General features: G+C 48.9%; 8 protein-coding genes across 8 annotated transcripts; 4 read left to right on the forward strand and 4 right to left on the reverse strand.

The window, feature by feature from the left end:
• Nucleotides 1–365: 365 nt before the first annotated feature.
• N7516_008098 (F1F0 ATP synthase subunit alpha) lies at nt 366–2,489 on the reverse strand (the record flags this gene model as incomplete). Its single annotated transcript, XM_057220818.1, has 5 exons — nt 366–1,622; nt 1,713–1,833; nt 1,892–1,948; nt 2,083–2,240; nt 2,418–2,489. 5 exons carry the CDS (start codon nt 2,487–2,489, stop codon nt 366–368), a joined length of 1,665 nt encoding a protein of 554 aa, XP_057071090.1.
• Nucleotides 2,490–3,321: 832 nt separating this feature from the next.
• N7516_008099 (2-hydroxy-palmitic acid dioxygenase MPO1) lies at nt 3,322–4,090 on the reverse strand (the record flags this gene model as incomplete). The annotated part of the gene is made up of 3 exons (XM_057220819.1): nt 3,322–3,795; nt 3,870–4,005; nt 4,068–4,090. The coding sequence occupies 3 exons, from the start codon at nt 4,088–4,090 to the stop codon at nt 3,322–3,324; spliced, it is 633 nt and encodes a 210-aa protein (XP_057071091.1).
• A 996-nt stretch (nt 4,091–5,086) lies between these two features.
• On the forward strand, nt 5,087–5,922 carry N7516_008100 (DNA-directed RNA polymerase II subunit RPB7). Its single transcript, XM_057220820.1, has 4 exons — nt 5,087–5,383; nt 5,441–5,521; nt 5,587–5,756; nt 5,817–5,922. Exons 1-4 carry the CDS (start codon nt 5,135–5,137, stop codon nt 5,824–5,826), a joined length of 510 nt encoding a protein of 169 aa, XP_057071092.1. The 5' UTR covers nt 5,087–5,134; the 3' UTR covers nt 5,827–5,922.
• Nucleotides 5,923–6,676: 754 nt separating this feature from the next.
• N7516_008101 (uncharacterized protein) lies at nt 6,677–8,219 on the forward strand (the record flags this gene model as incomplete). Its single annotated transcript, XM_057220821.1, is given in 3 exon segments — nt 6,677–6,988; nt 7,042–7,968; nt 7,980–8,219. 3 exon segments carry the CDS (start codon nt 6,677–6,679, stop codon nt 8,217–8,219), a joined length of 1,479 nt encoding a protein of 492 aa, XP_057071093.1.
• Nucleotides 8,216–8,416, forward strand: N7516_008102 (uncharacterized protein; the record flags this gene model as incomplete). Its single annotated transcript, XM_057220822.1, has 1 exon — nt 8,216–8,416. One exon carries the CDS (start codon nt 8,216–8,218, stop codon nt 8,414–8,416), a length of 201 nt encoding a protein of 66 aa, XP_057071094.1.
• A 904-nt stretch (nt 8,417–9,320) lies between these two features.
• N7516_008103 (putative RNA interference and gene silencing protein (Qde2)) lies at nt 9,321–12,682 on the reverse strand (the record flags this gene model as incomplete). The annotated part of the gene is made up of 4 exons (XM_057220823.1): nt 9,321–10,796; nt 10,853–11,103; nt 11,169–12,298; nt 12,357–12,682. 4 exons carry the CDS (start codon nt 12,680–12,682, stop codon nt 9,321–9,323), a joined length of 3,183 nt encoding a protein of 1,060 aa, XP_057071095.1.
• A 1,295-nt stretch (nt 12,683–13,977) lies between these two features.
• Nucleotides 13,978–15,643, reverse strand: N7516_008104 (cytochrome P450; the record flags this gene model as incomplete). The annotated part of the gene is made up of 3 exons (XM_057220824.1): nt 13,978–14,082; nt 14,146–15,282; nt 15,335–15,643. The coding sequence occupies 3 exons, from the start codon at nt 15,641–15,643 to the stop codon at nt 13,978–13,980; spliced, it is 1,551 nt and encodes a 516-aa protein (XP_057071096.1).
• A 2,368-nt stretch (nt 15,644–18,011) lies between these two features.
• On the forward strand, nt 18,012–20,895 carry N7516_008105 (uncharacterized protein; the record flags this gene model as incomplete). The annotated part of the gene is made up of 7 exons (XM_057220825.1): nt 18,012–18,127; nt 18,186–18,594; nt 18,646–18,868; nt 18,926–18,957; nt 19,010–19,783; nt 19,837–20,550; nt 20,605–20,895. The coding sequence occupies 7 exons, from the start codon at nt 18,012–18,014 to the stop codon at nt 20,893–20,895; spliced, it is 2,559 nt and encodes an 852-aa protein (XP_057071097.1).
• Between the last annotated feature and the right edge of the window lie 593 nt (nt 20,896–21,488).

Consider the following 21,488-nt stretch of genomic DNA (forward strand, 5'->3'; position numbering starts at 1 on the left):
AATAATTGCGGTCCAACATGGAGAGCATAAGGAGACCAGACGGAATTAGAACGGTCGTCCACCCATCTTGCGCCCCGATGCGCGGATAAAATCTAAACGTACAGGATATAATCACATTTTGGCAGACCAAAGTCATTTTTAGTTCTCGCTCGAACAGCACTACGGGAAATCCTTAGTCCACCCCCAGGATCATGCAGATAATTACATCGCTACATCCAGGGGCAGACTTAGATCTCCTACCAGGCACCGGCACCAAGAAGAACAGAAAAACAATGGGCTCAAAATTGTACAGGCTATCTTGTCTATACACATAGAGTCAAGAAAACAAAGCCGACCACGAAGGATCATCCGAGTTATTTCTTCACTTATGCGTTGAAGGTGGAGTTGAAGGCAGAGATGGCCTTCTTGAGGGTAGCCTCAGACTCCTTGGAGACCTGGCCCTCCTTCTCGATGGTGGCCTGGATCTCGGGGTGGGAGCTCTTGAGGTGAGCAAGGAGGTCAGCCTCCCAGGTGAGGATCTTGTCGACGGGGATGGTGTCGAGCAGACCGTTAACACCAGCGAAGATCAGAGGAACCATGTCGGCAACGGCCATGGGGGAGTACTGCTTCTGCTTGAGGAGCTCGGTCAGACGCTCACCACGGGCAAGGGTCTGCTTGGTGGAGGCATCGAGATCGGAACCGAACTGGGCGAAGGCAGCGACCTCACGGTACTGAGCCAAGAACAGCTTGAGGGAACCAGCGACCTGCTTCATGGCCTTGACCTGGGCGGCGGAACCGACACGGGACACGGACAGACCGACGTTAATGGCGGGACGGATACCCTTGTAGAACAGCTCAGACTCCAAGAAGATCTGACCGTCAGTGATGGAAATGACGTTGGTGGGAATGTAAGCGGAGACATCACCACCCTGGGTCTCAATGATGGGGAGAGCAGTCAAGGAACCAGCACCGTGGGTCTTGTTCATCTTGGCGGCACGCTCGAGGAGACGAGAGTGCAGGTAGAAGACGTCACCGGGGTAGGCCTCACGTCCGGGGGGACGACGGAGGAGCAGAGACATCTGACGGTAGGCAACGGCCTGCTTGGACAGATCATCGTAGATGATGACAGCGTGGCGGGCGTTGTCACGGAACCACTCACCCATGGCACAGCCAGTGAAGGGAGCAATGTACTGCAGGGGAGCGGCCTCGGAGGCGGTGGCAGCGATAATGACAGAGTACTTCATGGCGTCCTGCTCCTCAAGGGTCTTGACGAGCTGAGCGACGGTGGAACGCTTCTGACCAACGGCAACGTAGATACAGTAGAGCTTCTCCTCCTCGGTGGCGGCCTTGCTGTTGTTCCAACGCTTCTGGTTGAGCATGGTGTCGAGAGCGACAGCGGTCTTACCGGTCTGACGATCACCAATGATCAACTCACGCTGACCACGTCCAATGGGGACCATGGAGTCGACACACTTCATACCAGTCTGCACTGGCTGGTTGACGGACTGACGGGGCAGAATGCCGGGGGCCTTGAGCTGGGCACGGCGCTTCTCCTTGGTGTTAAGGGGACCCTTTCCATCAATGGGGTTACCGAGAGCATCGACGACACGGCCGAGCAGCTCGGGGCCGACGGGGACCTCGACCTAAGGGTGGTATTAGAAATGTTGCCAAGGGGTTGATGGATTCAGGGTTCAATATCAGAATGAACCCAGGGGTTGGGCTGGAGTGCTTACAATCTCGCCGGTACGCTTGACGGTCTCACCCTCCTTGACGAGACGGTCGGAACCGAAAAGCACGACACCGACCTGGCCGGCCTCGAGGTTCATGCACATACCCTTAACGCCGGAGGCGAACCTGAAGATGAGTTAGTTTTCGGGTATGGATAATGCCAAGACTTTGGGGGTTCACGTACTCGACCAGCTCCTCAGCCTGGACGTTGGACATGCCGTGGACACGGGCGATACCATCACTATTTAAAGCTCAATTAGTTTCTATATCGGTATTTTGTCGATTGTTGATAAACAATGGCGGATTCGACGGAATTGTAGCCGGGGATCGAATTTTTTTTTCGCGCCCCCAGCCGCCTAGGGAGAATTGACGTACCCGACCGACAGAACACGACCGGTCTCAGCGAGACCAGCCTCCTCAGAGACACCACGGATGCGCTGCTCAAGGATAGAGGAGACCTCGGTAGGGGTAGCCTTGGCCTCGGAAGCGTAAGAGCGAACGCCGTTGAGAGGACCGGCAGCAGCCGCGCGGACCTGTAATGGACGAAAAACCTGTTAATGACCATCCCAGAGAAGGAAAATGTGTCCAAGCCATTGTTGAAGTATCGTTGTCGAGGTATGATGAGGTATGAGCATCGATCGAGCTCAAGATTGAGATGAAGGATGTCGAACTGGCGATGGACGAAGGCGGCTGGGATGGGATAGACTCACCGAGGCGATGCGGCCAGTGGCCGAAACGGCCGCAACGGAGCGGCTGGACGACCGCAGAGCGTTTCTGAACATTGTGAATGGGGGTTCAGAGGATATGAGGATGAATTCTCTGAGGGAGAGATGTAATTGGGGAGAGAGAACGGGAGAGGAGAGAGGATTGTGGACGGGAGGGAGAGCTTTGTCGTCGGGGGGGGAGGATTGGATTCTCAGGACTCGCGCTAAACCGTTTTGGACGCTGGGCCCTCCGAGGTGGCCCTAGTGTGAGGCCACGGTGTATCTTGTTACAACTTTTATTGTTACTACAAGGCTATATTTTGTTTTATATTTCTTTTTCATATGATTTCTATAAATTCTCCAAATTTTTCAAAATATTCTACAAGGTCAGAATGAGTTACTTTCATTGACATTGCCAACCGGAAGAGTGTGCCACGGGCCACTGTCCTTCCGTTTTTTTCTCTTCTCGGATCGGCGGAATTCCTGGTCAGGTGAATCGCTTATGTCATGGCTTTCGTCACGGCAACCGAAGACGGGTGCATGTTTTGTTATAGGTAGGTAGCTTTGGTTATGTTATTATTATTCTTTATTTCCATGTCTCTATATTTGCTTGTATGATATATAATACTACCATACAATAAAACTACGTATTGGCAACGCCTATATCACGGGAAAGCGAGAAGTACATACCAAATTGACCAAAAGGCAATGCAAAATAACACTCGCAAAAGGATAGGGGGAAAAAAAGATGCAATCAATCGCTTTGCTAATAACAGAGATATGAATCAACGCGCTCATAAAGCTACTAAGACTTTCAGCGTCAACCAAGACAACCCGAGAACAACATAAAGCACCCGGTCTTGGCGAACAATATCTCCCCTTGCTGCATGCTGTACGCACAAGTCAGCATCTATTGGGCCGCCTTCCCCTTGCCCTTGCCATTCTCATTCCCCTCCTTCCGGAACTTCAGAATCTCCAGCTGAACGCCCTTCTCAAACCGCTTCTTAAGCTCCGAGCGATATCCGAAGAAGAACAGAACCTCCATCCAGACAAACAGCGGCGCAAGCAGTAAAGCTTGAACAAGATTATCCACCAAGGCGGGAGCACGCTTCTCAAACACGCCGTGTCCAATGAACTGCGCCAGCCATGACACAATATGTATGCCCCCGGCCCAGTAGTTCACGATGCTGCCGTGTGTGCTGAGGAAGTAGTTTCCGTAGTATGCAGCTGTAATAACAGCGGGTGCGAGGAGGCCGCCGGCTATGGGCTCTAGGAGGACATAAAATGTGGCGTAAATAAAGGCGCCAATGGTGCCGGCATTTGCCGGCAGGTATTCGATTTGGATGGCGGCTGGGAGAGTGAAGAAGGGCGGGCAGTTGCAGGCCTTGGGAGTCGCTGTTAGTATCTTGATACATTGGTGATATCTTGTTTGATTTGGAAAATCTGAGTTTCACATACGAGTACGATCCCGGTAAACAGTAGGATTGGGACGCAGGTGATGTGGATTGCAACGTTGACCTGCGCTGTTAGTAGGTGCGCACTACTGGCGATGGGGATAAGGCCGCTATACAGGATTGCTATGGTAAGCTCCGTACTGGTTCTCGGTCAGTTATAGTCGTTCCGGGGGTTCCAAGGTTAATGCTTACGAAGAGCAACTGTTTCTCAAGATTAAGCGCCATCTTGCCGGGTATTCCGAGTAGGAAACAAAAAGATGGGAAATTCTGGGGGAAAAGTTTTGCGGGGGATGATATCAGGCAAGTGGCATCATCTTTTTATCGGAAAGCGTTGAGTGGTGCAATTGATATTCACGGCACTGGCCCTGGCGTCATGTGGTCGCTGAGGACATTGGGTCTTGGCATCGTAAACGGCGGCTCCAGGTGTGGTAACCACCATACATGTACAGACCATATGTAACTACAGACCATCTACATTATAGCTTTAGCTGTATGTTCTACATTGCAGTATTGGATCATCCAATTTGTTAATTTAGAACTCGGTTGCAATATGAATATCGAAATCTAAGATACTAGCAGCCGGATATATATAGCTTCAGGGTATGCATTCAACCTGAATCTGAAACACAATAATCAGTCGAAACCAACCGGACAAGGGTATATATAGCTTAAAATGGGAGTATAAGGTAACCAGAAGGCCCAAAGCGAGCAAAGTCCATCATTTACTTCTGTACATATCGTCAAACTATGGTCTGCTATAGATCATCCAATTATTCTTCATATAAGAAGCAATCCCTCACCCCGTTAAGGATAAAGTATCGTCAAGCGCACTACTGACTACCTATTTCAGAACGTAACCTATCAAAGGAAAAAACGAAGTTTCATTGACTTGAAACGTGCAATTATCAAGTCAACTTCCCACCGATGAAGAATCGTACCACGTGACTCCACCCACCCAAACTTGGCCCACCAGACTGGAGATGCTCTTACGAAGGGAAAGCTTGCGCCTGCAGCAACTGTATCTGCCTCCTCGTTCAAGATCCAAGGCAGATACAATTTCTGCCACTCCCACGGGTACTCGGATCTCATTTCGCTCATTTCTGGCAGCCACATCTTGTTTGTGCTTTTACCGTTGCAGGTCATGAGCGCGTGGTCGAAAACGCCGTCCCTCGACCTCGATTGACAGCATCACTGTCCCCGAAAGCGACTTGAATCTTTCCACTCCGCACTTCGGCATTAGCGCATTTTCATCCAACCATAACCGCGACGATGTTTTTCCTCAAAGAAGAGACCAAGGTGATCTCGATGCACCCGTCCTATTTCGGACCCAACATGCGAGAGTACCTCATCGGTCGACTCAACGAGGAGGAAGAGGGACGGTGCACAGGTGATCACTTTGTGATCTGTGTCATGGACATGGTTGATATTGGCGAAGGGCGGGTGATGCCTGGAATCGGACAGGCAGAATACACTATCAGATATCGTGCGATCATCTGGAAGCCATTCCGTGGCGAGACGGTATGCGCTTGGGATCCGAGGTTGTCGTCTTTGGGAATTCTTGCTGACTGATCTTAGGTCGATGCCATCGTTACCTCCGTTAAGCCTACCGGTATCTTCACCCTGGCGGGTCCATTGTCTGTCTTCATTGCGCGAAAGGTATGTTTTTGTTTGCTCCGACCTTGGATATCCTAGAGAATTTCATTGCTCACAACGCCTATCAGAACATCCCCTCCGATATCAAGTGGGAGCCCAACACCGTGCCGCCGCAATACACTGATCATGCCGATCAAGTGATCGAGAAAGGAACCAGTCTGCGGTTGAAGATTCTCGGTGTCAAGCCCGACGTGGCTGCTATCAATGCCATTGGCACCATCAAGGAGGATTATCTTGGGTAAGTCATTTGAATCGCGCCCAGCACATATGACCATTCTAACGCGGTTTCCTTTAATAGACCTTTGTAACGAGACACGATTGCAACACATACCCACCCTTTTCACCAATACGATAATCTACCATGCTATCTATCCCCGAAGATAGGGCGAGTGCTTGGATGGCTTTACTGCCTCACAGGGGAAAAATGAATTGGCCGGTCAGGAGCTGGAGTTTGACAAGTCCCTGCTCAGTACACATGCCATACTTTCTGACTTGGATGGCTATACTTCAATGAAAGACCGATCAAGTCTCCCACCCGAGAGTGCCCGGTTTGGATCGGCATTGCAGCTGAAATGACTTCCGACCCATCAGAGATTGTGTCAACCGCTTGAGGGGGCATTTGATCTGAAATGTACAATTGCATTAAGTTGCATGTCTAACCCCTGTGCAATCCATACCCCTCTGTAGAGGCTAAAGCCCTTAAAGTGTAAGTTGTATTCTCCAGAATCTCCAGTTGCCGGAGAGACGAGCCAAGCCCCAAGCCTAGGCCCCCCGTATGGTGAAACACTGGCGTGTTTTCAGATGATTTCAGGGATGTTCAATGTTTTTTCTATTTACATTTTCGCGTTTTCTATGCATTTTCCACTTTTCATTATTATTTGACATTGGAATATATATGCAAGGTACCGAGGACTAACTGGTTCTAGCGTTTCCCCTGTTATAAATTATTTTGGACGTTGTACTCCCGCCACTTGGGCCTCGTAGACCAAACTGTTTCCCTCTTTCTCTCTTCCTCTTTCTTCTCTTCTTCTTAATTGAAATAGTTTCTTTGTAACTTCAATCTCATCTAGCTTGCTTCTAGAGTATTCTAGAGTAAAGCTATCTTCTCTGGAATATCTTTCTCCTTTCAAAAAAACCCCTGTCCCTAGACGGTTGACAATGTCCTACTTCAAGACCGAATACCAGCGGTTCCTGGATAATCCCAGGTCTGCTAAATTGGCCGACGATGTGTCCATGATCTATGTTCCTACCACGACGAAGTTCGAGCAGGCCGACAATGTCATCACTCATGTGTTGAAGAACGCCAAGGTGGTCAAGACGAAATCGAACCAGGTCATCAGTGCCATTGAAGGATCAGACTCGCTATGTCTAGACATGGAGACAACCCTCGAATTCACTGAGGGTGGTGGGGTTTATCTCCCCTCGATGGACGATAATTTCCTGGCCGACCGTGTCGCGACCTTCCCCACGGTAAATTCCCCGACGCGCGTCGCGTTATCGGAAGCTAATGCATCATCCTGCAGGTTCACATTGTCCACTTCGACGCCGATAAACAGATCAAGCAGATCCGCATTTACTGGGATCAAGCCTCATTGCTGAAGCAAGTCGAGGTTATTGGAGCGCGCGGACGCCAATGGCCCGTTCGTGATGGAAAAGATCAACTCCGTCTTCTCAAAACCGCCGAGACAGCGCGTTTGGCACCCTCGCAGCCTGCTTCTCAGGACTCGGAGACCAAGCTCCCCAATCGCCCCTCATCCCCAGGCAAGCGCCGCATCAGAGATCCCTACTCAGCCGACTCCCTGACCGAGCTCCTCTCCCCGAGCAAGGAGACCTCCAAACCTGCATCCAGCAAGAAATACACACAAGACCCTTACGGAGCGGGTTCATTGAATGAGATTCTGTCCCCTACCAAGAAGGCCCCCGCCTATGTGCCTCCCTTTGCGCCCTCGTCTGGGCGACCTGCCACGCGTAACTTCAGCGATATCTTCGTGAAGGATGACCATCTGCCCGACTCCCCCTCGAAGCCCCAGCGCCGGGCTGCCCCGGTCGACGAAGAGGACGGAAAGGCCGCTAAAGGGCCCGTCGACGAAGACCGTAATTTCTACAGAACCGACCCCCGAAAATACAGCCACTTTGAGATCGGCGAAGAAAATGCTGCCGGCAAAGGGCCCGTTGACGAAGACCGCCATTTCTACAAAACTGCCCCTGGAAAATACAACCACTTCGAGATTGGCGGCGACAACTCGGAGCGCGAAGCAAAGGGAGAAGTCAAACAGGCAAACACTAAACATGCAACCCACTGGGACTTCGACGACGTCGAGACGCCCGTGAAGGCCTCACGCGCTCCACGCGGACAAGAACGCCGGCACTTTGGCTTTGGCGATAACGAAGATGGCGACGGATCCCCCAAGGCAAGCCAAATGTGGTCAAGCCCCGTCGCGACACAGACCGTCACTTCGAGTTGACCGATGAAGAATCCGGGGACGACGGGCGGGTCATCAGCTCATTCGCCGGCCGCGGCAAGCGTCTCTACGAGAACCGTCTCTTCGACGACGAGGACCAGCCCCCGACCTCTGACAAGGAGAACAAGCCTGCCCAGAAGCATGATGCGCATAATAAGATGATGGAGTCACACTGGGATAAATACGATGAGCAGTCCCCCTGCCGGCTGCCCAAAAACACACCACGCACCATAAGATGATGGAGTCACACTGGGGTAACTACGATGAGCAGTCCCCGCTGCCGGCTGCCCAAAAACACACCGCGCACAATAAGATGATGGAGTCACACTGGGGTAACTACGACGAGCAGTCTCCCGAGCCCGTTAGGAGAAATGCCACTGCACAGCGCAACCCTCTCGGCCACAACCAGCCCAGCTGGACCCACGGAGAGAACTAAATGAGCCTGCGCTGGTCTAGGGCTTAGCTTTGATACTACAAATGTATCCCTTGTCAGTGGAGAAGTCGTCTTAAGCTCCGTCTTCCTGTTATATGACAAGCAACGGCCGCCTCTTTCCGATCACGAGCTATGTATCGATACCCGCATGAATTTTGGACATTGTCCTTGAAACTGCAAAAATCACAGAAAAAAATAAGAGGCCCATGGTTTCCCCTTTACTTCGCGCTTGGAACTTGTAGTTGGAGTCGAGTGTGGAATGCTTGGGTCTGCATGTATTACCTTCAACCATTTGCCTTCTTGTCTATCTTCTTTTGCCTTTTCTTTTTACCTTTCTGTACCTGTTGCCCTCAAGATGTCACTAGTGTACAAGTTTATTTCCACGAGAGCGGGATTCGTTTATCTGTTAATTTATAGTGTTTGACTTTGATTCCTCTAGCAGATTCGTAAACCCTTTTCTACTTCAAGATAACAGTGGTACACGTCTACTAAGGGACCATATATGTTATCGTTTGAAGATTCAATTGAGTCTCACAGCTGAGTTACTCCAAATAGTAAACTAGATGTCAGTGTCCGGTGTCCAAGTATCGAAGCTGACCGAGACAGAATACCCCAAACGACATTTTCCAAAGACCAAAAAGATTGAGCGAGTGAATGTGAGTGAGTTCTCCAGGTCCAAAAGTGTGATATCCTTCATTCCTCCACCAAAATTGTTTCAATATCAATCCCAATTTCCGCTTCCACTTCCACCACCAAATAAATTAAATGCAATCCAAATCAAGTAGATTCCAAATAGATTTCAAATAGATTTCAGAAAGATTTCAGAAAGGCCTCAGAAAGGTCTCAGAAAGATACGCAAACGCGCATAATAGATATCCAATAGATGTCAAACCAGAAATTCACCAACCTAGATGTAGAACATAGTCTCCGCAATATTAGGATGGATCTTGACATCCACCATACGGGACATATCCGCCGTGCCGTCAGTGCCACTGGTACTACCACCAGAAGGATCAAGCGACATAGGGTCGAATAGATCACTCAAGAAGCATCTCGCACGCGTACAAACCAGATCGGCATAGTACGCCGGCGGACAGACACTAACCGCCTTCGTAGCACGGCCGAACATGTAACACATCTTGTGAGTGAGGTCTTGAAGGACATCAGCCGCGCCGGGGCCGGGGCTGTTAGCCGGGTGACGGGAGTAGAAGATCTCGTCCCAGACGGTGAAGTAGTGAGCAGGACGGGCAGTTCCCTGGAGGGCGGAGTGAGCCTGTAGGAAGAAGTCCCAGTCTCGGGCCTCGGAGACGCCGCGGTCGACGACGGTTCCGGGGATTGGGTTCTCGCGGTTCGAGTCCTGTTCTGTTGTTGGGTAGAAGCGGGTGTTGTGGCGTTTTCCGACGACGACGATGGCAAGACGCGGGAGGCCTTTCTTTGTCTGGTCTGCCGGGTAGGTTTTCTTGCATGCTTCTTGGAGGAGGGGGAGTTCCTCGTCGATGACTTTGTTGTATTGGCCCTCTGAGACGCCGTCGCGGTAGACGATGATGTTCTCCGGGAGGGATCTGTTTAGTTTTCGCCAGTGCTGGAGACGGGAGGCGAGGAGGGTTTCTAGGTCGGCGACCATTTCTTGCCGGGATCCCTGGACGCGGATCTCGGCGGGCCATTGGGCGAGGGTTGCGTCGACTGAAGCGACAATGCCTGCTACGCTGGGGGCTGTGCTGGCGGAGCCTGGCGACGGGTGGGTTACGTCGATCCCGACTAGCATTGTCTTGCCTTCGGAGATTATGCCGAGGTCGGCGGTGCGCAGGGCTTGGTTGGCACCGCCTAATTTGAGGTTGATTTTCAGGCCCACGTTGGCGTTGTACTGGTCGTTGGAGTTGATAAGCTTTTCTGCGAGCACGTTCACGTTGCGGATTCCGCAGCGGACGTCGCAGACTTGCTTGACGCAGTTGTAGATGCCAGTGTCTTTAGCGCAGAGGACACCCAGGATGAAGACTGGGTTGTGCTGCTTTTGCAGATCGAGGACGGCTTGCTGGATATCGTTGGCTTCGTTCTTGCCGGTCAGGACAACACGTTTTCCGGGCTTGTGGGCGCCCACAGCCATTCCCATATCCACGAGTGTCTTTCTGAAACCTTGCAGAGACTTGTCAAGGTGATCTTGGCTTTGGAAAACTGGGCGGGAGCCTTGCTGATCAATGTAAAGATAAGTCCAGGATTTCAGGGCCGCAGGCTTGGAGAACTGGATTTGGCGCATGTTCCAGCTGCCAAATTGAGTTCTAATTTCCTTGGTCCTGTTCCCGTCCTTGTAGTAGACATTTGGGGCGGGGAGAACACGTCCAGGGACCGTGATCAACTCAGTGGAAGAGTTAACACCGAAAGCAGACTGCAAAATGAAGGTTAGATATCTTGACGAGGTCTTCGGAGCGAGGTAATTCTTACTAGAGTGGCATTTAGGGGCTCGCCAAGTCCCAGCACACCAACGCCCTTGGTAACAATCGACTGGGCGTTCTGGCCCGGCTTTCGACCCATGACGGCGAAGCGGAGCATACTGGCTGTTTGATCGCCAGAAAGCTTGGATTTAGCTGGCTGGCCAGGCTCGACTTCGCAGACCTCAACGGGGACATAGACAGGTCTCTCACGAGACCCGATATTCACCACTGGGTTGTTTGCATTCAAAGTCATGTTGTACTCTAATAGAGAAGTCAGCATAACACGAGGAGGGAGGGAGTCGAAGGAAAAGTCAAGATCAACGGACCCTTTTTGAAGAAGTCAGCAACGGTTATGTAGCGACCCGCTTCCGCAGGACCGGCCCTGGGCGCTTTCTTTCCCTTCTTAGCCTTGGACTCGGGCGCACCGGGCACAGCGACGGGTTGAGGGCTAGATTCAGCTAGGAAAAATTGCACATCTTTGGGACCAGCACCGTGGGAGGTAATCCTGGGTGGGTTGGGGGACGAGCCACCATCACTGGAGCTTGCTAGGCCATAGATAGGCCTGATGCGAGGCCGGGGCTGGCCGCGACTGTTTTTTCGAGTGATATGGGTTATGCGAACCCGTAGGCTCTTGAGGAACTTCTCCAAACGATAAGTGCTCCTGCTGTTGTAGCCTTGGATCACGTTGACCAAAGGCCCTTCATTGTAACAGGCCAGATATTTGACCTGGACGTTCAAGAGCACACGAGCAGTCGCGGCACGCACACTGACGAAGAATCCACGCAGAACAGATAGGCCACCGCCAAGGTTGAATGATTCCATGCTATCCTGACGTAGACTGTAGTGTCTGTTGGCTCCTACAGAGACGACCTGGTCATCCGTCTTGGGGTGGTGGCCCATGATCATATTGAGAGCAGCCACAATCTCAGACTTAGATTCAAGCATGGCACCGGCGTTGGTGGAGGTCAGATAGTTAACCAAGTCGGCAGGATTGATCTCGCCAGTATACTGGCAGGTAACCTGGTGCACGCGGGGTGGATCGATGTAGTCATCATCAATGTGCTCTTTGTATCGCACATGGAATTTACCCTCAGTCAATTTGACGCATGAGACTAGGGTAGACCGGAAGTCGGACGCAATACTGTTCTTTTGCTGGGGGAAGTGCTCCTCCAACAGCAGACGCACAATGTGTCGGGCCTTCTTGCCCACAGGGGCAGATCGGCCTGCAGAGTCGGCTGCAATGGAAATATGATAGCGGAACAGCTGCTTGTTAGGCAGGGTCAACGGCAGGTAGTTTGCATACAAAGTCACCGGCCTGCCAACTGTGCCATAACCAGGACGCTCGGGATATTTTGCCTGTCTGATTGTCTTCTTGCCGCTCACAGTCAGAGCTTTGGCAAGGTCATTTTCGGTCTTGGTGACGGTGGTATTAGGAGGTGGGATAGGTTCGCCTTGTCTATAGGCAAACGATTAGATTTGTTCAATGAGTAAGTAGCCAAGAGTGAGAGGCAAACCTGAAGATAGGTGGGCCAAAGTTGGTAGCACCTCCACGTCCACCCCCACGACCGCCACGAAAATCACCACGACCGCGGAAATCACCTCCACCTCGGCCACGACCCCGATCACTTCCTCTAAAGTCGCCACGACCCCTATCACCACCTCGGCCTCGGAAATCACCTCGGAAATCACCACGATTTCCATCCCCTCTACCGGCTGGGCGGAAGGCTAAATCGCCGCGACTTTCCCCGCGACCGCGACCTCGATCGGCACCCCGACCTCGATCACCCCGGCCACGATCACCTCCACGGTCACCACGTCCACGACCCCGATTGTCACTCATAATAAGGTAATGGATAAAGATGGCAATATGGGTTTGAAGATGTTGAAAAAAAAAAAAATAGGAATATAGTGGAGAATTGGGGGAATGGGGGATGGACGGCTTATTAAGTATTATTATGGAGTGATGTATCGTTTGTTCTTTATTTGCTGCGCTGGCAGCTAACAGGGGTGTATATAGCGTGACTATAGGGTGACCAGGGTGACAATTGGCTAATTCACTACTTATATACATAGAATATAAGTAGGTAAATAGTTGTACAAGTTCTGGAGGCTTCTAGTTGGTATGGATGAAGTGTGATGAAGTGACTATAACACTTCATCGTTTCCCATGGTCCTCTACTAACTATATCTACTTGGTACATAGTATATGTAGTACAATATCAGGACAATGTGTCAAGTATTTACTTATTGACACAGAAATAGGGTCATTTTTCGTATCTTTTTTTACTGGTTTCTTTGTTAAAGGAAAAAAACAACAAAAACAAAGCCTAGCTCTACTCCGTATACCCGTTGCTGTTTGTAGTCCCTGCGGTCGACCGGTAGATACATGCAGGGATATGATAGCGGTGTATTTCCAGGTTATTTCTGTGATAGGAAAAATAATACTGAGTTTCACTAGTTATGTATATTTCCGTTGGCTGCTGTAGCTAGATATGAGTTAGGGGAGTTCGTGTACAATAATATCCAATGATTTAATCCCGCAGATCAGCCTTGCCCTAAGAGTGTCAGTTCCATGTTGCAGCCTAAATGTTGGTGTTGGTTGATGTTGGTTGGTGTTTGTGTTGCATTCGATATTACACGTTAGTTATTACAGTTAACTATAGTTAACTAGTTAGGATGATATAGTTATGTAGTTACTAGTGCCTCTTAGCCCCTATTTCTTTGTTAAGATCAGAAGCATAATGCTCGCTATATAATCCCCAAACAGGTTAACAAGATGTCCACACATTTGAATATTAGTCCTTCGCAGTTTTCTTCTCTTCAATCTAGCACTTGTACGATAGTTGGACCTCTGGTACAGAAATTGGGGATAGGGCTGGTGTGAAAGGATTATAAAATAATGATTCAACATGTTGATCCAACTAGGATAGTTATTTGTGCTGAAGACAGTTTACTCTGCTAATCTAAAAAAGCCAGTCATCTACAGTGATGTATGCTGATATTGCAAAGGGCGCGAAAAGCCTTTTCATTAAGAAGGATGTCTCTTGAGAAATCACATTTGGTAATAAAAATAAATATATAAAAGTTCCGGGATTCAATACATAAGATAAAAAATAAAAAATAACCAATGCTAAATCATACTATAATCTCTCTGTCCGTAAAAATCGTCTTGAAGTTGTGTTGGCGTACAAACCATGCATTCCACAGTTTCCATTCTTGGTCAGGATATGCCAATTGTACCTAACAAAGAAATAAGTTAGCATCCCTACTATTTGCCCCGCGTAGAAAACAAAGAGAATATACCTCAAACCTCCGCAAAAAGCTGGGTATAATTTTATAAATCTCCATTAGAGAAATATTCTTTCCAATGCAGGTCCTCGAACCGGCACCAAACTGGAGCATCATTCCATCCATAGCCTTTATTTGATCCGGCGGCGCAGTAAGCCATCTATCCGGGTTGTATACGTCGGCATCTGAACCAAAGATGTCTTCACGACGGTGAATAACCCAGGGGCTGCAACCAACGATTGTTCCGCCACGAATGAAATGACCGGATATCTCCACTCCCGATGCAGGAACAACACGTTCCAGCGGAAGTCCTGCAGCAGGATGCATACGGAAAGCTTCTTTTATACAGGCATCGAGATAGGGCAGCTGTTGTGACTCTGTCCATGAGACAAGTCCTGTTGGGCGGTTCACGATCGTACCGTTGTGCACGGCGTCATCCAGCTCTTGTTTAACCCGTGACATGCACGCAGGGTTCTTAAGTAAGTAGTAAAACACGGCGGCAATGCTGATGGCGGTTGTTTCAGACCCGGCGAAGGCCATAGAGACGGCCATGGTAAGGATGCGTTTGTTTGTCATGAAATCTGGACGGTTTTCACCCGCCTTGAGGAACCTTGTGAGAAGGTCATCCTTTGATCCTGTTACATCAACTTTTGCTGACATACGTTCTTCCATGCGGTGCTTTGCGAAGATAGCCACAGGATGAGAATTATCTGATAAGCCCAACTTTTGAAGAAGATCAAATATCGGATTCTTCCAAAACAGCTTATCTAGCCATGGCATTTGACCAATAGGGGCAGAATAATCGAAGATATTTGCCAGGGAACCGACGATTCCATCGATGTCTTCGTTTTTCTCGATAAACCCATGGCGTTTGCTATACGTGATGCTTCCAATGACATCAAAGGCAAAGAATTGTAGCCACCGTGCGAAATCACACACCGTGGATCCATCAGCGAAGAGTCGGCTTGTTTGGTCGAGGAAAATCTCCGTCGTTTCATCCACCATCGGCTCATACTGTACTAATGAGCTCATTGAGAATGCATGGTTCACAGAACGGCGGAGATTCGCATGAAATGTCTCATCTAACGTAGAGAACAGTGATGGTAATGGCTCGCCTTTAGAAACGCTCATTTGTACTGGGTAGAATTCGGACTATCCTCTCAATTAGAAGGCGTGCGTGTTGCAGGGGCCGGCGTATAACTACCTTGGTGAATCCTTTGTTTAGACCGTAGATCACTTTTGTTGCCTTTGGGTCCGCGAAGGACAAAGTGCGTGGCCCTAGGCGCACGATATCGCCATACTTGCGGTGTAAAGCTATATGGGTAAGTTCAGGACGTCGACCCTTCACATCGATATATCGCCATATATCAGTCAGGTGCGCCCAGAAAGGACCAGGAAAGATGTTTAATGAATTGTAGAAATAATTGAATGCAAGATAGAGTAGGAACAGGGGAGGAACTGCATAGACAGCATAGTAAAGTGTAGCACTAGAAAGATATAAGATAATAGCCATAATTATGTCCGATCCCTTAGGCCTTGTCCAACGCAGTAGCCATAAGGACGGCACGTTATATATAGCCATATCACACAACATACGTAATGTTCTTCCCCGCTAGAAGGAGATCATGATCTCAAAACGCTTTGATGCACACAAAGACGCTGAGTTCGGCAGTTGTGCATGTCAGGATCCGATGGACGATAGTGTAGACATGTGAGGTATCCCTAGGAAGCATTACCCCGTGCAAGTTTTCGATTCGTCAATAACCGGAAGATGGATCCACTGGAATGTAGTTCGAGGAGATCAGATCCCCCGTATTTAGTGAATGCCAAGTATATACCCCATATTTGAGTGTAGCCTGTGCATCGGCATTCGGGACGACATTCAACAACCGAGAATTCTTTGTAACGCAATAATCGACACTATTCTGCATCAGGGTTGAATTAATATAGTATACATAATTTGAACTCTCATACACAAGATACAAGACGTACATCGCATAAGCGATAACTAGTTATATGTACTAACGGAAGGGTTGGACGAACATAAGAAGTTTTCAGTATCGTAGGCTCCATATAGCATATCCAAATGTAGTAGCTCGACGATTTCCAGTACTGCAATTCAGGACAATATCAAGTCCACCAATGCAGACTACAGGCGACTATAGTGCTCACCATCACATAACTCTCTCATTGGCTAGTGCCTTACAGCTTATTTTATCACCGCCGTCTTGATTAATTTCAACTTCTCTTTTACATACACTGACATATTACTGGATCTTCTTTTTTAGATGTTCTTCTTAGGGTCTTTCTAGTTGTCTTTCTAGATGTCTCTTTATATATCTTTTCTAAGGCATCATAAGTCATCATCTGGGTTCAATATTACTACTAACTAGTTAGTTACATAACTAGTTGTTAACTAGTATAAACCAATGAGAGAGTTATGTTACGGTGATCCCTATAGTCGCCCGTAGCAGACTCCGTTTGGAATAGCCACGAAGCTGGAGTCCGGAGCCATTGGATTGGAGTTAACTGCACTAGCCCAACTACGGCCCATGATCTGCCATTTGGAGGGTATAAGAGCAGTGGGCTCGGCCGGGAGATAGGTTGACAATGCTTGAATTGTGGTGAGAATGCTATCGAGTTTTATGTGAATATTTATTCAACGTTGCAAAATTCTCAAGTTGCTTTAAAATTCTTGGAATAACTAACTAGTTAGTTATACTATATCGCTTACAAACAAGTACTATGCTATTGAAACTTGGTGGCCGGTGGAGGTAAGTGACGGATTGTATAAGTAATAGTAGAGGTATATATGTTGTAGCGCATGCAAACCACGTCTAGTGTAACTCTAACGTCCAATATAGGTAGTTCTCCCCTTTTTCCTTAAAAAAAGAGCATGGGGTCCATAACTAGTTATATGCATCTATGGATGTTTGATTGAATTACGCCTATGAGTCACTGATCGTCGTATAGCTGGCCAATCGGCGTCAAACCAGGGAAAAACGAAGTCTAGGATTAAAATGAGAATCAACCTGATGTCGGAGTTAAGGCCTCTGCATTGCATCTAACAGGCATTTCAAAACATAAGGATATATGTAGAAACTGTTTATCTTAACTTCCAATGTTGTATTGTGTCCACCTGGCACTACACTGAGGTGAGATCATCTGGTGATAAGGAAAATCGGAGATAACGGATTAATCATCATTTGGTCGGGGACCTTCACCCACCTTGTCTAGCTTCATTTTCTTATGATCATCTATTTGTTGTGATAGTTAACTTAAAGGGAACCCTGATCTAGACTCCTGAATCAAAAATATTATCAACAGCCTTCCAAATCTGGTTTTGGCCCCCGACCAGGCTTATCCACCCACGCGGCATCTCCCACCCCTCCTTCACAAGCTTCGACAACGCACATCCGTTCATCGCATTACCCTGAAATTTGTCTAGGTGATACTGTGTGGCCTACGTATCATCTCCGACCGCACAAAATACTCGCGAACAACATCAGCCACATCTCTAAGCCCTAGGTCTGGCACGGTTGCCTAAAGACACGAGCCAAATCCTCTGGCATCGACATTGCGCCAAACTGTTCATACCTTGCTACGACCAGGGAAGGAAACAAATTGCTTTCGGAATCCCGTGCAGATATCCAGGGGTGTCTTACAATCATACCGAAAGGTTGTTTGGATGAATTGCAGAATAACTGAGTGGCATATTTGATTCGGTCTCAGAGCTGTGCGGACTTCGACAGCGTGTTTGAGAGCCCCGCCCGGCTGGACCGCTGACTTGAAGTGCACTGCATCATATTTGCCAGTGTTTACGGGTGTTACCGAGGACATCGCAATAATTTTGATCACCAATACTGATCATGCCATTCAAAATGACACCGACACCTCCTTCTACAAACTCATCGAGTGCTGGCCACTCTCCAGATTACAGAGTCGTCCGGAAACGAAACCGGGTGCCTTTGTCATGCGGGCCTTGTCGGCACAGAAAGTAAGCATTCAACAAGACATGGCTGAAATCTATTTTTTTTTTTTTCTAACAGTTCCAGGCTGAAATGCAATCGTACAAATCCTTGCGAAAACTGTGTCAAACGAGGAGATGCTGCTTCATGCAATTATGCGCAACCCAACTCGCGCAAGAAGAACTCGACCCAGCAAGTTTCCAATACACCGGATGATATGCAAAACCGCATCGATCGGTTAGAAGGCTTGGTTCTTTCGTTGATGACAAACGGCTCTCAGTCTGCAGGCCCGGCTGCTGCCATGGCGGCACTCTCCGGGGAAAGTAGTACAGGTTCGACTCGATTCTCCCATGACATCGATGCCGAAGAGGATGGCATGGAGGGCGCCGAAGAGAGTGACACGGACCAGGTGACGAAGTCGTTTGGTGTCATGAAGATGGACAATAACAAGTCGTATTACATCAGCGACGCTCATTGGGTGTCTGTGTTGAATGATGTAAGTTGAGGAGGTTTGACCAAACCGGAACCTCTCTAACCTGTCGAATAGATCTCCGAGGTGCGAAGTTTCTTCACAACGCATAAGAAGCAACTCGAGGAGCAAGTTGAGAAAGTTAAAGCGGCCCGCCCAGCTAGTGATACAACAGGCGCGAATTTGCTGTTTGGTATCAATAGGTCGATGAGCCGTGGGGAGATCATGAGTGGCTTGCCTTCTAAGTATACAACTGACATCCTTATTGCTCGCTATTTCAATTGCTATGATCCTGCAACACGTGAGTATTTGTTATGTCCATAACCCGTGATTCTACCCGGATATTGACTCTGTCTAGATGTTCTTCACGGCCCTACATTTCAAGCACAGGTAAGCCCACCGAGAGGAAGTTCATTGCGAGTCTAGACTCTGACTCCGCTAGTATAATAAACATTGGGATGATCCTGCCGCGACCGAACTCGTCTGGATCGCCATGCTCTTCGGAATGATGAGGTTGGCAATGCTATCTTACCACCGCGAAGGCGATGAGCCACCTGAATTCCGGGGCAAGTCTCTGGATATGGCTGCGGGATTCCGAAATTCTGTAGCACAATGCTTGACATTGGCTGACTACACAAAACCTCACCCGTATCTGATTGAAGCGTTCGTGTTTCATTTGCATGGCGATTTCTCTCAGACTCGAGAAGCGGACATTTCCATTTGGGTCATGACTGGCGTTGTTACTCGCCTGGCAATGCGATCGGGATATCACCGCGACTCCAAAATGTACCCAAACATCACCCCTTTCCAAGGTGAGATGCGACGGCGAGTGTGGACCTTTGTGCGCCAGGCCGACCTTCTGTTCTCATACCAAGTCGGGCTGCCGGGGATGATCCGAGGCACGGAGAGCGATACTGAGCTACCACGGAATTTGTACGACGATGATTTCGATGAAGACTGCAAGGAACTCCCGCCCCCTCGTCAGTTGAACGAGCCAACACCGATCTCGTATTTGATTGCTAAAGCGCGTCTGGCATACGTATTCGGTAAAGTGGTTGATCAAAGCTCTGCTGTCTCAACAGCCCCATACGAAAAGGTGATGGAAATCGACACGGAACTCCGACAAGCAAGGGACTTGATTCCTGACCACTTGCGTATTCGACCTATGGAGGAGTGCCAGTTGGACCCTGTTAATCTGATTATGTCACGGTTTAGCGTAAGTTTCCTGAAACCCGCCACAACTTACATCGATACTGACCGTTTGTGTAGGTAATGGCCGTATATAACAAAGCTCAGTGTGTGCTTCATCGCCCGTATGTGGTTCGCGCACGGGAAAATCCCCGTTTCACCTATTCTCGAAGGACATGTATCGACTCGGCAATGGAGTTATTACAAGTCCAGGCGCTCCTGCACGCGGAGACGCGCAACGGACGCCTACGCAGTCGCCAGAGCCGTGTAACTTCCCAAAGTTCAGCCGACTTCTTACTCGCAGCCACCATTGTTACTCTCGACCTATACCACGGCCTGTCATTGCAGGTGAGCGGCCGGCCATCTGGAGACACGTACACCTGGGGCCGAGAGCGGCGCGATGAAATGACCGCCGCAATCCAACACTCAAAAGAAATTTGGGATGAGTCGCTCGATGAGAGCATGGAAGCATGGAAAGCATCCAGCATACTTGGTGTGATGCTCAGCAAGTTGCACATGATGGCCCCAGGCGTTGAAAACAACGCCGGAGCTGCTTCCTTTGAGCCACAAGATGAGAAGCAGAACGCGGCCATGACCCTCGGCCTGCTGAGCAGCGGAATGAGCCCGATGAACCCGGGCCCGCCGCCATTTGCCGATCCTACGTTCAAGACGGGGGAGTCGCCAATGGGAATGGGAGCAGGTGGCGTGGGTGCCTCGGCGGAAATGCCGGGTGCACTTTCGCCCTTTAGCAGCATGTTCGGGCAGATGCCGGACATGCAGGTTAATCTGGATTGGGTAAGTCTTTTCTTCTTTAGGACCCGGATTTCAATGCTAACATATTGGTATTAGGATGCTTGGGATACATACATCCAAAACCCAACCTTCGACACATCCAATCAATTCTGGCCTATGATTGATGCACAGCGCCAAACAACCCAACAGTCTGGAGGCATGTCACAGCCTTCGCTGCCTAGTCCTCTGACCTCAAGTCGGGGGCCATCGATTGGTGGTGTTCCCCGGCCACCGACAATGTTCTCAGCATCCTCCAACAGCCCCGACAGTGGAGGTGTGCCTATAACAGGGTACGGCATGTCGCCAATGCCTCCACAAAACAATGATCGGGGCCAAGGTTCCCAATGAACGAGGTGGAGGTGTACTCGTATTTCACATGGTTTATTCTCTCCCGCTTTTGCCAGAAAAAGTTTTGCGCTGGCCCTTTTTGATACCTCGGAATGTTTTGTTGGTTTCTTGACCTAATGACTTGAAGCAATGAGGAATGTTTTGCTTCTTCTTTACCGGATGGATAGGTATGCGTGGGAGCGACTATGATTGTCATTTTGATGGAGGAATCCAGGCGATCTGAGAAAAGATGTTGTCTTTTGATGGATTCTGTTGGTGTTGGGGGTTGGTTAATGTACATGTATCATATCATGAGGCTACCGTTATATATTTCCACTCCTGAGTTGTCAAACCTTACATTTGATTTGTGTTTTATCCTTTATCTTCACTTCAATCCCAAACTTCTGAATGTTCTCTATATAAGATATTCAGCCCAGCGCCTTTTACACCTAAAATCTGAGGACATGCCTTATAATGCCTTAGAAAAGACAACTAGAAAGACAACCAGAAATACAACTAGAAAGACCCTAAGAAGAACATCCAAAAAAGGAGATCTAGTAAGATGTCAGTGTATGTAAAAAAGAAGTTGAAATTAATATAGCGGTGATAAAATA

Source organism: Penicillium verrucosum (assembly GCF_028828655.1).
Source record: "Penicillium verrucosum strain IBT 35672 chromosome Unknown utg000003l_segment0_segment0, whole genome shotgun sequence".
NCBI classification, from domain to species: domain Eukaryota; kingdom Fungi; phylum Ascomycota; class Eurotiomycetes; order Eurotiales; family Aspergillaceae; genus Penicillium; species Penicillium verrucosum.

Coding starts and splice junctions, on each gene's coding strand:
- N7516_008100 (XM_057220820.1), top strand. CDS start 5,135: ATGTTTTTCCTCAAAGAAGAGACCAAGGTGATCTCGATGCACCCGTCC. Junction 5,384..5,440: donor AGCCATTCCGTGGCGAGACG/GTATGCGCTTGG, acceptor GACTGATCTTAG/GTCGATGCCATCGTTACCTC. Junction 5,522..5,586: donor CTGTCTTCATTGCGCGAAAG/GTATGTTTTTGT, acceptor AACGCCTATCAG/AACATCCCCTCCGATATCAA.